Here is a 15,354-nt window from a genome sequence, read left to right as displayed (position 1 = left end):
CCCATTGGGATCTGTGTTAGTGATCCTGTAGATCTGTGTCCTGAATCTCCCTGGGTACAATCCGCAGCAGTCAGTCCTAAGGTCCACTACCTAGCGGTGCACTTCCGACTCCTACGGAGTGCATCTGTCACCCTGTCTCAGGTGACCTGACACCAACATTCCAGGGTATGTAAACTTTTTATTAAGGCCATTTTGGGTGATTTCTGTTTTCATTATGATTTAAAAAGGATCCAAAAAAAACGATGTGATAATAAATGGCTTCATGCGATCACTATCCTTAAACAAAAGACTATTAATGCCAAATTAATGCCAAAATGTCACAATTTCCGCCAGGGTATGCAAACTTTTGAGCACAACTGTATATCTCATTGACCATTACTAGTCTTCATATATGCTGTGTATATATATATATATATATATGTATATATATAATTCTTTTTTTTTGTTTTTTTTTGTTACAGGTGTTATATAGTGCTGTCAAATTTTATGCAGCGCTTAACACATATATTGTACATTCACATCAGTCCCTGCCCCCAAGAAGTTTAAAATCTGAAGTCGCTAACTCACATGGATACATACACATACATACATCCATCTTAAAGGGGGCTTCCTTTAAGCCCCCCTGCCTGCAGACCCCCACAACCATCAGTAAGGGTTGTGGGGAAGAGGCCTTTGTCCATATCAACATGGGGACAAGGTGCTTTGAGGGGGGAGCCCCCATACTCCAAAGCACCCCCTCATGTTGAGGGCATGTGGCCTGGTATGGTTCGGGGGAGGATCACTTGCTCCCCCCCTTTCCTGACCTGTATACTCGTATAAGGGTTTGGTGAGGGATGGTTTTTTGGGGGAGGGGGTTTATTTTTGCATGGGGTTCCCCTTAAAGTCCATACCAGACCCGAAGGGCCTGGTATGGATTGGGGGGGGGGGGGCACACTGTTTATCTTCTTTATTTTTCATTGCCGGCATTATTATGTTTACATTCAGCTGTCAGTGGGGAAGCCCACTGACAGCTGAAGATCATCATCGCTTGTTGCCCGCTCCTTAACAAACAGCTATTTTTGACACAGATTTCGGATCGGTCAATAAATTTTCGACAAATTCTAATTTGAATCATTCTGAAAATTTGGAATTCATTAGAAAATGAAACAAAATAAATTTTAACGAAATGCGTTACGGTTGTTATTCAGAAATTGGGTTACATCCAAATCCCTGAATAACCAACAATTTGTCCAAATTTAGATTCGGACCAAAACGAATGTCTAGTGTCTGTAAACATTAACGATTACTTACTGTAAAGGTGGCTTTCAGGTGCTGATAAGTCCCCCCCAACAAACCCCCATCCCAAAACATCCTCATGGGGACCAAATATGGAGTATGAGGTCCTTTCCACACTGCGGCGACCACCCACCACTCAACAATGTTGGCCAATCACACTGCTGCAAAATAACAAAACAAACCAACCAGGGATCTTGGGTGACGTCATGGACCAGAAATGGTCAATTTTTAAAAAGAAGTAATTTGCATTGGTACATGTACCCTATGGCTCTCACCAGTTTACCTGTGACCTTTTTCTAAGGAATAGTTTGCTACAACTCTAGAGATTAAGTGATCTTTGAGCAATTTTAATCATTATATTAGTGTGTCGTTTTTAGCTTGCTTTCTCTTTATACATCCCAAAATTTTTCTTTTCCAGCTGCCACTTAGCATACTTTTAGCAAGTCTCTATTGTCCTGCTCAGCTATATTATTCTATGGGGCAATTATTAACACCCAGTGGCTGTTTCCACATTTATGACCCCTTGTGGGCATTAACGCAGGCGAGTTTGTGCATTGAGGAGTGTTTCTCTGTAGCAGCCCTTCCTGTTTTAATAGGCCCCTAATACACAAATGAAATTCATTTGAACTATTTTTGGCAATGTAGCGCACCACAACGCTCACTGCAGTTATACTCATGCCTTGTGGGGTTCTATAGTGCAGGTGCACTTAGTTCTACTGTACATGGGGTTTACCTTCTAATTCCTAATCCATACATATAATCAGGGACGTTGCTGGGTCTACAAAAGATCTGGGGCTAGAGCCGATAGCAGTGAAGTAAAGAAAGTCATACGCTTGGGCATAAATAATATACATGTTACAAATAAATTTGTTCCTCTAGTGGGACTTTATAGGGCAGGAGCTCCAAAAAAAATAAAAATAAAAGTTGGATATAAAAAAATATCAATCACAGGAAATTTACAATGTGTAGTGGTAAGACTACAGAGGGTGTGAGTACAAACCTAGATACATCACATATAAACCATATATATATATATATATATATATATATATATAAAACCACTGTCTCTGCCTGGTGGACACACATAGACAAAGTATAAACCCAACGTGTTTCGAGTTAAAGCGTTAGCCCTCTTCTTCAGGGTTATATCGCAGGGGCGGACTGACAACTCATGGGGCCCCCGGGCAATAGGAGATTATGGGGCCCCCGGACAATAGAAGATTATGGGGGCCCCAGGCAATAGGAGCTTATGGGGCCACATAGTATACACACACATACAGTATACACACACAGACGCACACAGAATACACATACACACACTGAAAAGGTACTGGAGAGGTAGGGCAGCTATAATCTTGGGATTTTTTAAAAAAACACAGATTTTTACATACTGCCCCTGGTTTTATTGAGGCTGGCAACCCTGATGGGGCCCCCTAGTGGCATGGGGCCCTCGGGCAGTGCCCGAGTGCCCCAATGGTCAGTCCGCCCCTGGGTATATGGTTATAGATAGAGTGTTAATATCTATAAAAACATAAAGTATAGAATAAATTGCCAGTCAAGGAAAATTGTTCATAGTAACAAAATATTTAACAGTAACATCAATATGTACTGACCATATGGTTATATTATATAGAACATCATAGGTAATCGCATCATTAATTAATTGTTTTTAATGATGCGATTACCTATGATGTCCTATAAAACCATATAACAGTGGTGATGCAGGGCAGGCAGTGAGAGATGATGTCATCTCTCTGCTCTCTCGCCCACTCTCAAGCTTTCCCGTGCTGCCTGCCGGCTGGCTCTCCTGCTCTGTCATGCTGCCCGCCTGTTCTCCGGCTCTGTCATGCTGCCTGTCCGCTCTCCAGCTCTCCCGTGCTGCCTGTCGGCCCTCTGGCTCTGTCATGCGGCCTGGCATCAGCAGAGAGGCCGCAGCCCAGTGGTTGGGGACCCCTGTGGAGACTCAGGGCTATGGGCCCCAGATTCAGGGCTATAGCCCCAGGAGCCACCCCCTAGTGACACCACTGCATATAATCCACTTCAACGTATCATCAATTTATAATGCAGTAAAAGATGGCTTCTGATTGGTTGTTATGGACGTCTGCACTTTGTTCTTAAAGCTGAAGTCTGAGCTCAAAAATTGTCCTCTGAAAACATTTCTCAATAATCACAAGGATATAAATCTTCTTTGAGTACACCTTTTGCAAACACAAATATTACTTTGTAAAAGTAGCAGTGACCTCATTACTGTGCTGTACATGGCCTCTGCAGAGAGCAAAGCTGTGGGAGGGGCCCAGCAGGCCCCACCCACTACAGGCTTCCTGCAGAAAACTACAGCTGACAAGACCAGTCACCCTGGACAAGGAGAGAGAACAGCAGCGAGCGGTCTTTATTACAGGGAGGAAAGGTTTCACGGTGAATTACTGCACAGATCTGGAAGAAATACACAAAGCACTCCAGGATTACAGGAAGAATACACATCATGAAAAGATTTAGACAATTTCTGCTTATCCCGGAGTTCAGCTTTAAATGATTAAAATAGCCGTAATTGATATCAAGGGATGTCTTTGTGGCAAATTAAATTTGGGGAAATATGACATACCGTATATACTCGAGTATAGGCCGACCCGAATATAAGCCGAGGCCCCCAATTTACCCCCAAAAAAACTGGCAAACTTATTGACTCGTGTATAAGCCGAGGGTGAGACATGCCTGTCCATCCCTGTGTGTGTGTCCGTCCATCCCTGTGTGTCCGTCCATCCCTGTGTGTCCGTCCATCCCTGTGTGTCCGTCCATCCATCCCTGTGTGTGTGTGTGTCCATCCATCCATCCATCCCTGTGTGTGTGTGTCTCCATCCATCCATCCATCCATCCCTGTGTGTGTGTGTCTCCATCCATCCATCCCTGTGTGTGTGTGTCTCCATCCATCCATCCATCCCTGTGTGTGTGTGTATCCATCCATCCCTGTGTGTGTGTGTGTCTCCATCCGTGTGTGTGTGTGTGTGTGTGTGTGTGTGTGTGTGTGTGTGTGTGTGTGTGTGTGTGTGTGTGTGTGTGTGTGTGTGTGTCCAGCCTACCTGTGTCCCGAGCCTTTGTCCCGAGCCTCCGTCCCGTGCCTTGCCTCCTTGCCTCCGTCCCGTGCCGTGCCTTGCCTCCGTCCCGTGTCGTGCCTTGCCTTGCCTCCGTCCCGTCCCGTCCCGTGCCGTGCCTTGCCTCCGTCCCGTGCCCTCTTCGTCAGCGCCTCGGCGGCCATTGTAAAATTCAAAAGCCGCGCCTCCGCCTTCGCCTGTGATAGGCGGAACACTGAATTTCCCAGCAGCCTGTGTTCCGCCTATCACGGACATCGTATCATCCTCGTCCGTAGTACGAGGATGATACGATGTCCGTGATAGGCGGAACACAGGCTGCTGGGAAATTCAGTGTTCCGCCTATCACAGGCGAAGGCGGAGCCGGAGGCGCGGCTTTTGAATTATAGAATGGCCGCTGTCTGTCTGCTCGACACGCTGATCGAGCGGGCAGACAGCGATGACTCGAGTATAAGCCGAGGGGGGCACTTTCAGCCTCAAAAAAGAGGCTGAAAATCTCGGCTTATACTCGAGTATATACGGTAATTTTCAGTATTCTAATTTGATTGGGGGTCTGGAAGTTATTTTGTAAAATTTACAATTACTACTTACTGCGAATTACAGTATTAATATAAATTAAAACAGCTTGTGTATGTTGGCAATTGTTTGACTGCGAATGGCATTTTAGCTATGTAGCACTGACCGCAGAAGGAGCGGCTGGTTGTATTGGGCTTACCGTTACCTTCTTGACCTCGTGTGAGTCTAGGGGTTTCCCGAGGTAGATGGCCCAAAGAATTGCAGAAACTGACACTGGATCCACTTTTTTTATTTGACAAGTAGACAAAACAGTCTCTCAAAGAAAAGGTAGAAGGTTGGGTATGAAGTTCAGGTACTCTTGGAACTGCAAAAGATAGGAAGTCTCTCACTATAGAAATCCAGAGAATTACCGCTCACAACTGGATTCTCACAGCTACCGGACAGACCTCCTCTCACCAGGCCTAGCAGCCGATAGAGTGTTTAAGTAAAACAAAGTCTCTGCCACAGACTTGAATGTAGAACACTTGTGAATAAAGTCTCTGCCACAGACTTGAATGTAACCTGAAGGACGTAGATAAATTTAGAGAGCTATCATACAGTACCAGTATCTCGTAGCCGGTCCGGCGATACCGTATGAGTGTAGATTCATTTAGTGTCTTTCAACTGAGCCTCCAGGCTCCTTCTGAGAAGCCAGCCTTATGCGTGGCCTTCTCCCGAAGAGTCCTCCCCTGGGTGCTCCTCCAGTTGCTGGGCCTTTCCACAGATGAGACGGCACCGGACCACCTTTAAATCCTCCTCCCAGTTACTTTGCCTTGGTCTAGCCAGCCCCGAGACTTGAAATTGCAAGGATCCACACCCCAGGCCATGAGGGCCATGGGTGCTGGTCAGGAGGACCAGGACCAAGCAGACAGAAAAATCTTCTGGACCGGAACCCAGAAGCATGTGATGTCAGTACCTTAAGTACCCTCTCCCAGAATGCACAGCAAGATGATACTCCCACTGGGCTGGTTCCGAGAAAGAATGGCACTCAATACGCCTAGCTAAAATGCATTCTCACACTTGCCAGTGGCGACAGCGACACCAGTGGCCAACAGAACCCAGTGCAATCTAGCTAGACTGGCACTGAAACCATAATTTGGTATAATTAACCCAAAAACCCAACTATGGCTTTAGGAACTTTAAATAGAAAAAAACACATAGCGCGTGCTCTTCAGGAGCCGGCACTACAGCTATAAATACCATTTTCAATTGGCAACAAACTATCAATCAATTCCTGCACCTCTACTGGTGAAATGATTGTTCATTTCTTTGTTTTTCTAAAAAAAACATTTATTTTGATTCTCTATTTTCTTCTTTTTTCTTTCTTTAGTTCCAGCCAAAATCGTCAACATCTCGGCCAGCATCACCATAAACGAGGGGAGCAACGTTAACCTTATGTGTCTAGCGGTGGGAAAACCGGAGCCAACCGTGACATGGAGGCAGCTCAGAGGTAAGGGCATCCTGTACTTATCTCTAGTTTGATCATGTAAAATAGTGACTTCATTTAAGAGGGAAATAAAGTCCGATAAAAGTCCTTCTAAAGTCCAATATATATCCCAAGTATTAAAAAAAAATGGCACCAGATTGTCAGGTATCTTAAAACCCAATCTCACCAAAACATTTACCGTGAGCATCAGTACAAGTCCCATACCCGTATTTATGCAGGTATGCCTGTGCATGAGCAAAGACCGAAAACAGATAAAAACGTCCTTTGTAAGCTTTCGAAATAAAAAATGTGCTTCCTTTGAACTTTAATCTAAGGTATCCATGGAGACAAAAAATGCAAAGCACAGCACAAATAAAAACAATTATCACATTTAATAAGACTATAGCATAATGTAGTAGGTTAACCATTGCAGGCACAATAAGCATTGATGTAAACTAGACCTTTAGTTTTTAAAGGTTATAAATGACAATTAAAATTAGGATACAGCTGTGCGAGCAGGGATTAAGCATAATTGGGATGCGCATCCCCAAAAATAGATTATATAGGAAAGTCGAGGCTCTTATTCTGAGTCACACAGTATCTTCAGCAAAGATTTAAGTGTCTCAAAATTCACCACCAAAGCCAACTTCCATTTGGTTGGGTTGTGCTAGCAATAGTTACAGCCTACATTTGAGAACTTTACTAAAGCCTTGTACACACGGTCGGAGAATCCGTCAGAATGCGTCCTATCGGACCGTGTCATCGGATAATCTGACTGTGTGTGGTCTGTATCGGACTGATTCCGTCGGACCCAATTTTCCAACATGTTGGAAATATTTCCCGACCAACTGGTTCAATCGGACATACTCCGATCATGTGTAGCGAATTTTGATCGGACCAAGTGCCACGCATGCTCAGATCAAATTCCTACATAAAAGCTATTGGCTACTAGCCTGAATGTAGTCTCATCCTAACGAAATTACCTCATCACGTTCTGAAAGATCGGATTTTTTCGACAACTTAGTCCGACCGTGTGTATGCAACAGTTTCGGACACAATCCGTCGGACTAAATCCGACGGACAAAATCCGACGGATTTGGTTGGCAAAATCTCCGACCGTGTGTACGTGGGCTAAGAAGAGTAAGTAGGCAGTGTAATCGAATTGTATTATGATCATGTCCAGTGGTTAGTCATGTTGGAGGTGTAGTGTTCTATGTATGGAGTGTAATAGAATTGTATTATGATCATGTTCAGTGGTGGGTCATATTGGGAAGCGTAGTGTTCTATGTATAGAGTGTAGTAGAATTGTATTCTGATCATGTCCAGTGGTGGGTCATGTTGGAGGTGCATTGTTGAGTGTAATAGAATTGTATTATGATCATGTCCAATGGTGGGCCATGTTTGATGTGTAGTGTTCTATGTATAGAATGTAATAGAATTGTATTATGACCATGTCCAGTGGTGGGTCATGTTGGAGGTGCATTGTTGAGTGTAATAGAATCATATTATGATCATGCCCATTGGTCGTCATGTTGGGGTTGTAGTGTTCTATGTAAAGAGTGTAATAGAATTGTATTATGATCATGTTCAGTAGTGGGTCATGTTGGGAAGCGTAGTGTTCTATGTATAGAGTGTAATAGAATTGTATTCTGATCATGTTCAGTGGTTGGTCATGTTGGAGGTGTAGTGTTCTATGTATGGAGTGTAATAGATTTGTATGATGATCGTGTCCAGTAGTGAGTCATGTTGGAGGTGTAGTGTTCTATGTATGCAGTGTAATAGAATTCTATTATGATCATGTCCAGTGGTTGGTCATGTTGGGGGTGTAGTGTTCTATGTATAGAGTGTAATAGAATTGTATGGTGATCATGTCCAGTGGTTGGTCATATTGGGGGTGTAGTGTTCTATGTATAGAGTGTAATAGAATTGTATTATGATCGTGTCTAGTGGTGGGTCATGTTGGAGGTGCATTGTTGAGTGTAATAGAATCATATTATGATCATATCTAGTGGTAGTCATGTTGGGGGTGTAGTGTCCTATGTATGGAGTGTATTAGAAATGTATGATGATCGTGTCCAGTGGTGGGTCATGTTGGAGAGTGTAGTGTTCTATGTATGGAGTGTAATAGAATTGTATTATGATCGTGTCCAGTGGTGGGTCATATTGGGGTGTGTAGTGTTCTATGTATAGAGTATAATAGAATTGTATTATGATCATGTCCAGTGGTGGGTCATGTTGGGGGGTGTAGTGTTCTATGTATAGAGTATAATAGAATTGTATGGTGATCATGTCCAGTGGTCGGTCATGTTGGGGGGTGTAGTGTTCTATGTATAGAGTGTAATAGAATTGTATGGTGATCATGTCCAGTGGTGGGTCATGTTGGTGGTGTAGTGTTCTATGTATAGAGTGTAATAGAATTGTATGGTGATCATGTCCAGTGGTGGGTCATGTTGGTGGTGTAGTGTTCTATGTATAGAGTGTAATAGAATTGTATGGTGATCATGTCCAGTGGTGGGTCATGTTGGTGGTGTAGTGTTCTATGTATAGAGTGTAATAGAATTGTATTATGATCATGTCCAGTGGTCGGTCATGTTGGAGTTATAGTGTTCCATGTATAGAGTGTAAAAGAATTGTATGATGATCATGTCCAATAGTCACGTGTTCTTTGAAGTGTTCTATTGATTCATTACACAAAAGCCTCCTTTGAAATTATTATTCAAATGCAACAAATGCATCATAGATTTTACAAAGCAAAGTGACTTATAGCTGTGCGCTCAGCATGTGCGGCCCCATTGTGAAGACACAGAGCACATGTGAACGTTGTAAAGCAATGGCATATTGTGTTCACATCTGGATTCTGGATTAAAACAGGATATTGTTTTGTGTACAATATGGTTAGCATTGTAGCAAAATGCTGACTGCCTGCAGCTGTGATCTCTTCTCGTACGGGATATTAGCCATACAAGATCCGCTATATGTTTCAGATTTTTTTTTTTTCCTTTCCTAATACGCAGCAGATTTAGATAAGCACGGGATTTTGTGCACCACTAGCACTAAATGGATGGGACAGGATTTGATAGGCGTTAGGAATTATTGAGAAGAACCAGGCAGGTGGTCTACAACATGAATTCTAGAAATTTCCAAGCATGACAAAAAATTGGTCTGATTGATTAAGGGTTGCATACATCCTGAAGAAAAAATTGATGATATATTGCAAGAAAGAAGGTTGTTGGGTTTGAATTTAAGGATGGTAACCAGGGACTGTTAACATGACTGTTCACATTTTGGACTTTGCTTGAAGACGTAGATGCCAGAGAGCAGTTGAGTTGCGCTTGCACACCCTTAAATAAAAAATGCCTAATCAGAGCATAATGAAAGGTTCTCTTGATTCCCCACCACCTCCCTCCCTCCAATGCATGCCTTTCTTGAGCTTCACCATCACCCCAATGACCTGCCTGAGTAAATAGCCTTGTGTAAGATTCACGTTGGCCTGTGCTCCAACACAGGACTCATTTCCTTCCCATCACTTCCGTATGTGACAAGGTTGGCGTCTGGTGATCTACCACTTAGACGTCAAGTGTTGCATCATCGAAAAACAGACGTAGAAGGTCCCATGCCCGGTAATATTTACATGGAAGTACCAGGCAAATGGAGCAGCAGGGAACATAAGGCATGTATGAAAGGAAGGAGGAAAGGGGGCCTTTCACTTTGCCCTGATCAAGGTACTGTTGGAAATTATTTTTTTTTTTTTTTTTTATTCTTTATTTAATTCTTTATTTGTTGGAAATTTTTAGTGCTAAGATCTTTCATAGACGCACATTGCCAGAAATAATTAGCAGAGCTAGATTTTCAGCCATTTCCTTATTAGACAACATTTTTACTTATCTTATGCATATCTTAAAAGTACTTAAAAGTATTTACCTTTCAGATGCATCTAGAGAGCAAAGACTGCCTGCTCATTACTAATCATCCAAGCATTTGTCTAGGCCATCAGTCATCCAACCCATTCCCTGTTTTGCCGGTACTCTGGTAATCTGGGAACCCAAACTTGTGATGCAGGAGAGGGATTCCCAAACACGCCCACTGCTGACTTCTTATTGTCTTTCCCATACAGAAAGCCTGTTATAAAAATGTCAGAACTAAGAGGGACAGCCACCAAAGAAATTAAGCACAGCGTTTAGACATTAGGATGTGATTGGTAAGGCAGGAAGCCGATATGCAAATTACACAGCATAGAATTCAGGAAACACACACCCAGTGGCCCTGTGAAGTGGTCAGTGGATTCTGGCTACAGGGGATTTCAGTTGTGTACAGAGTGGGAATTAATTAAAGAAGAATTCCAGGTATGGATATTTTTACATAGTTACATTGGTCCAGCTTGTGTATATCATACCTGTGGGTTCCCTGTAGATATGGGGTTGTCACTAGTACAAGAAGAAGCAGACAGAAACAAAATCATGGTTAGCAGTTCTAACTAACCCCTTTCTCACGCTGATAAAAAAATGTGTTTTTATCTGTGTCCTCACAGGAGAGATTTTCCTTTACTTCCTGCCCTTACAGGAAGTGAAGGGAAATCTCCCTAACAGGGATACATATGGTAATAAAAATAAATAAAAGGTTTTGGCTTCAGCTATACTTCAAGAGCCATTTCAGTGCTTGCTGTACAGCACACTGATCGGGTTCACTGGTCATACCCAAAAATCAAATGACTGTATACAATATGCATCCATATGTCCTATGCCTGGAAACAGCGGATCAGTATTATCTGGTATCACCTTGTGTACTGAATAAGTTTACTATTTTTCAACTGAGAAAATTGTAACTGTTTAAGGAATGATTAGGGATGAGTTGCTTTGGCAAAATCGATTTGTATCAAAATGTAACCAAATTGGAAACTTTGCAGGTTAAGTTTGGGGAAAACCAGCAATTTATTTTTACTATATTTAGGGGGTGTTTTTGTTTCTTTTTAAATGTGTATTTATTTATTTTATTTTTATTTTTATTTTATTTTTTGGGGGGGGGGGGGGGGGGGGGGAATCATTGGTGTAAATATCGAATAGACAACAACTGTCCTTTATTTAGAGAAACTGTCCCTCTATGGGAATTTCTTCTCTTTCTCCTTTTTTGATCTAATGCATAGACCTTTATAAAATACTTTCTACATTTTATGCCGCGTACACGCGAGTGGAATGTCCGACAGAAAAAGTCAGATGGAAGCGTTTCATCCTATATTCCAATCGTGTGTGGGCTTCAGCTGACTTTTTTTTTAACGAAAATTCTGACGGACCTAGAAATAGAACATGTTTTAAATATTTCCGACGGAACCAATTCCTATCGGGAGAACCGCTCGTCTGTATGCTGTTTTCTGACGGACAAAAAAACGACGCATGCTCTGATGCAAGTACAAGATGGAAGCTATAGGCTACTGGATATTGAACTTCCTTTTTCTAGTCCTGGCGTACGTGTTGTACATCACCGTGTTCTTAACGATTGGACTTTGGTGTGATCGTGTGTACGCAAGACAGTTTCAGCGAAACTCCGTCGGAAAAACCTTCGGAGTTTATTCCGACGGGAAAACCGGTCGTGTGTACGCGGCATTTGAATACAATTTACCCAGTCTCAATTTTGCATATTAATGCTTCATGGTCTGTGTAAATGGATAGGATGGTGTAGCAGTGGTCTGTCATTTGTCTTTATTGGTATTATTATTATTATTAGTATTCAGGAATTTTATAGTGACAGCAGTTTGTACAGTGCTTTACAATACAAAGGGAGACACAGGTTCGATTACAATACAGTTCAATACAGAAGGAATAGGATGGCCTTGCTCATGGAGCTTACATTCTAAAGGGAGGGGGAATAGGTACAAGGCGATGACCTGATAGAGTGGCCGAATTACAGTTTTAGGTGGAGGAGGTACGGGACTTGTAGTTCATTTATACACAGAGCTCTGTGTATAAATGACGTGGCTGTGAGAGCGGAGCCCCGTACGGGTATGCTGTTTTTAAATTAAAAAGTGACAGCTAGTATGGGGAACTTCTCCCCGTGCTGCTGTCATAGGGAGTGCAGAGATCAGGCAGAAACTGCAGCATTGAGAACATGTTACATGTTCCACCCTATAAAACGGGTGGAACATGTAACTAGTTCCCAAAGGTGAATTTATCCTTTAACCTATTTGCAAGACCACCTCCCATTCCCTTTTAGCCCTTGTACACACGGTCGAAGATTCCGTCGGAATGTGTCTGATCGGAGCGTTTTGTTGGATATTCCGACTGTGTGTGGTCTCCATCGGACTGTTTCCATCTGAATATCCATCGGACCAACTGTTCCAACTTGCTGGAAATATTTTCCAACAAAATGCTCTGATCGCACATACTCCGATCATGTGTAGAGAATTCCGATCGGACAAAGTGCCATGCATGCTCAGATCAAATTCCTACACCAAAGCTATTGGCTACTGGCGTGAACATAGTCCCGTCGTAACGAAATAACGTCATCACGTCGGATTTTCTGACAACTTTGTCCGACCGTGTGTATGCAACAGTTTCGGACAAAATCCATCGGACAAAAACCGAAGGACAAAATCCGACGGATTTGGTTGTCGGAATCTCCGACCGTGTGTACAAGGGCTAAGAGTTCTAAAAGCCAGGAAGCGGGTACTCGAGGCTTTTGACTGCTGTGATTGGCTGTCATAGCGGTCACATGATCGGAAAGCTCCCGATCGCAAAGTACGCATCAGGGGCTCACCGATTCCTGCCAGCTACCGTGCTGGGAGTGTGCTCTTAGCACAGTAAGTTGTAAACACATATATGCAGCCGCTCGTCATCAAGGCCCACCCGCAGAGAGGCCGCATATATGCATACGGACGGTGCCAAGGTGTAAAGCCAATTGCATGCTTAAAAATGACCAAAATCGCCTTAATTTCCCCTCCTCCATTGACTTTAAAAATTTGCATCTAATTTACAAATTTTTTTTATCTTATTTTAATTTTAATTTTTGACTGGTGTATGGCTGATGTATCGTTTGCCCCACCTGTTACCCCCAACCCTTCCATTCTTCCCCTTACCATCTCTAATAAACACATGCCACACCTTCTGGATTAAATGGCTGTATGGGCCCTTTATTAACAACCATAATAAACTCTATAAATTAACTTCCATTTTAAATATATATATATATATATATATATATATATATACTGTATATGTGTGTGTGTATGTGTGTGTGTATATATATATATATATATATATATATATATAACAACTTTTACCATATATATACTGACTGCTATGTCTGAGGTTCATGAAGAAAGGTATTCTATCGCATCGGCTGTACCACCACCATTTCGGCATCCTGGCCCATAGCCATGATCCCACCAGCTCAGGGACAACTATTACCACCTTCTTGCCCAATGCAGCCCAATGACCGATAGCCCATAATTTCCAGATAGGGAAGGAACCCATTCCTGCATAGGCCCAACCTGTTCCACACCATATACCGTATACCCTTCACCATTCCGACCTTCACGAACCAGAGACCCCTGCAGCCAACCTAAAATAAGAAAATATATATCATCAAACAAACTACAGATCTTACGGTAACTACAGGGAGCGGATCCTGTTCTCTGTCTGTTTTTTTTTTTTAATTTCTGTAAAATAATATAAAGAAAAAGTTTAATAATGGGACTCATAATGGTTCATTTTTTGGCAGAAGGACAGGTCAAGGATAGATGACCCTCAGGAACAATTTAAAGCTCACTGCATGCTTTAAAATGACCAGATCTACCTTTATTTCTCCTTCCCCATTGACTCCGGAGCCTTTCATCCGATTTTCACCAAGATTTTAGGGAGATGAGAACTCTCAATTTTTCTCATCCTTTAAGATTGATCTCTCCTACAATAGATCATCCACAAGTCTGGTGAGAACGCTCTTCTGGCTAACTAAGCTAATGAAAACGTCTTCGCCGATGAAAGATATGCCAGTCTAATTAATAGGGGACTTATAGTTTTAATATATGGAGTGGTTGGGCTCAAAAAATATGTCCAGCTAACAATTTCATTTTCTTTCTTTGTAATGGGGAAGACATTAACACACAGTCCGGGCTGTGCCGGGACAGGGCCATACAACACCCAGGGATAAAATGTGTAACTGCGCCCCTATCCTGCTGCTAATGCACATGGTAGATGGACATACCACCCTGGCTGCTCTGACATGTCCATTCTCTGCCCCAGTGACCTCATTTCCATGATCAAGAAACCAGTGGTGAGATGATTGGAGCTTTGTGACATGGTGCATTATCCTGCTGGAAGGATCCATCAGAAGATGGGGACACTGTAGTCATAAAGGGATGGACATGGTCAGCAACAATTCTCGGGTAGGCCGTGGTGTTTAAACGTTGCTCAATTGGTACTCAGGGGCCTAACGTGTGCCAAGAAAATATCCCCCACACCATTACACTACCACCACCAGCCTGAACCGGTGATACAAGGCAGGATGGATCCATGCTTTCATGTTGTGTACACCTAATTCTGACCCGACCATCTGAAGGTCTTAGCTGAAATGGAGACTCATCAGACCAGGCAACGTTTTTCCGATCTTCTATTGTCCAATTTTGGTGATCCTGTGCAAATTGTAGCCTCAGTTTCCTGTTCTTATCTGACAAGAGTGGCCTGTCTTCTGTGGTCTTCTGCTGCTGTAGCCTATCTGCTTCAAGGTTCAATGTGTTGCATGTTCAGAGATGGTATTCTGCATACCTTGGTTGTAATGAGGGGTTATTTGAGTTACTGTTGCCTTTCTGTCATCTGGAACCAGTCTGCCCATTCTCCTCTGACCTCTGACATCAACAAGGCATTTTCCTCCACACAGCTGCCGCTCACTGGATATTTTCTCTTTTTTGGACCATTCTGTGTAAACCAGAGAGATGGCTGTGTGTGAAAATACCAGTAGATCAGCAGTTTTTGAAATACTCAGACTAGCCTGTCTGGCACTTACAACCATGCCACGTTGCAAAGT

The 15,354-nt window shown here is 42.7% G+C and overlaps 1 protein-coding gene across 2 annotated transcripts in view; it reads left to right on the top strand.

Annotated features, from left to right (window-relative positions):
• Positions 1 to 15,354, top strand: part of IGLON5 (IgLON family member 5) — a 766,795-nt gene that overhangs the window by 519,630 nt on the left and 231,811 nt on the right. For both annotated transcript variants that reach the window (XM_077456585.1, XM_077456584.1), the window contains exon 4: positions 6,247 to 6,366. In XM_077456585.1, the coding sequence (XP_077312711.1) occupies positions 6,247 to 6,366 (120 nt within the window). The remainder of the gene's footprint in view (positions 1 to 6,246; positions 6,367 to 15,354) is intronic.

Source organism: Lithobates pipiens, unplaced genomic scaffold (assembly GCF_037356315.1).
Source record: "Lithobates pipiens isolate NorthernLeopardFrog02 unplaced genomic scaffold, aLitPip1_a1.2 Scaffold_27, whole genome shotgun sequence".
Classification (NCBI taxonomy): domain Eukaryota; kingdom Metazoa; phylum Chordata; class Amphibia; order Anura; family Ranidae; genus Lithobates; species Lithobates pipiens.
This window is presented reverse-complemented; position numbering and strand designations above follow the sequence as displayed.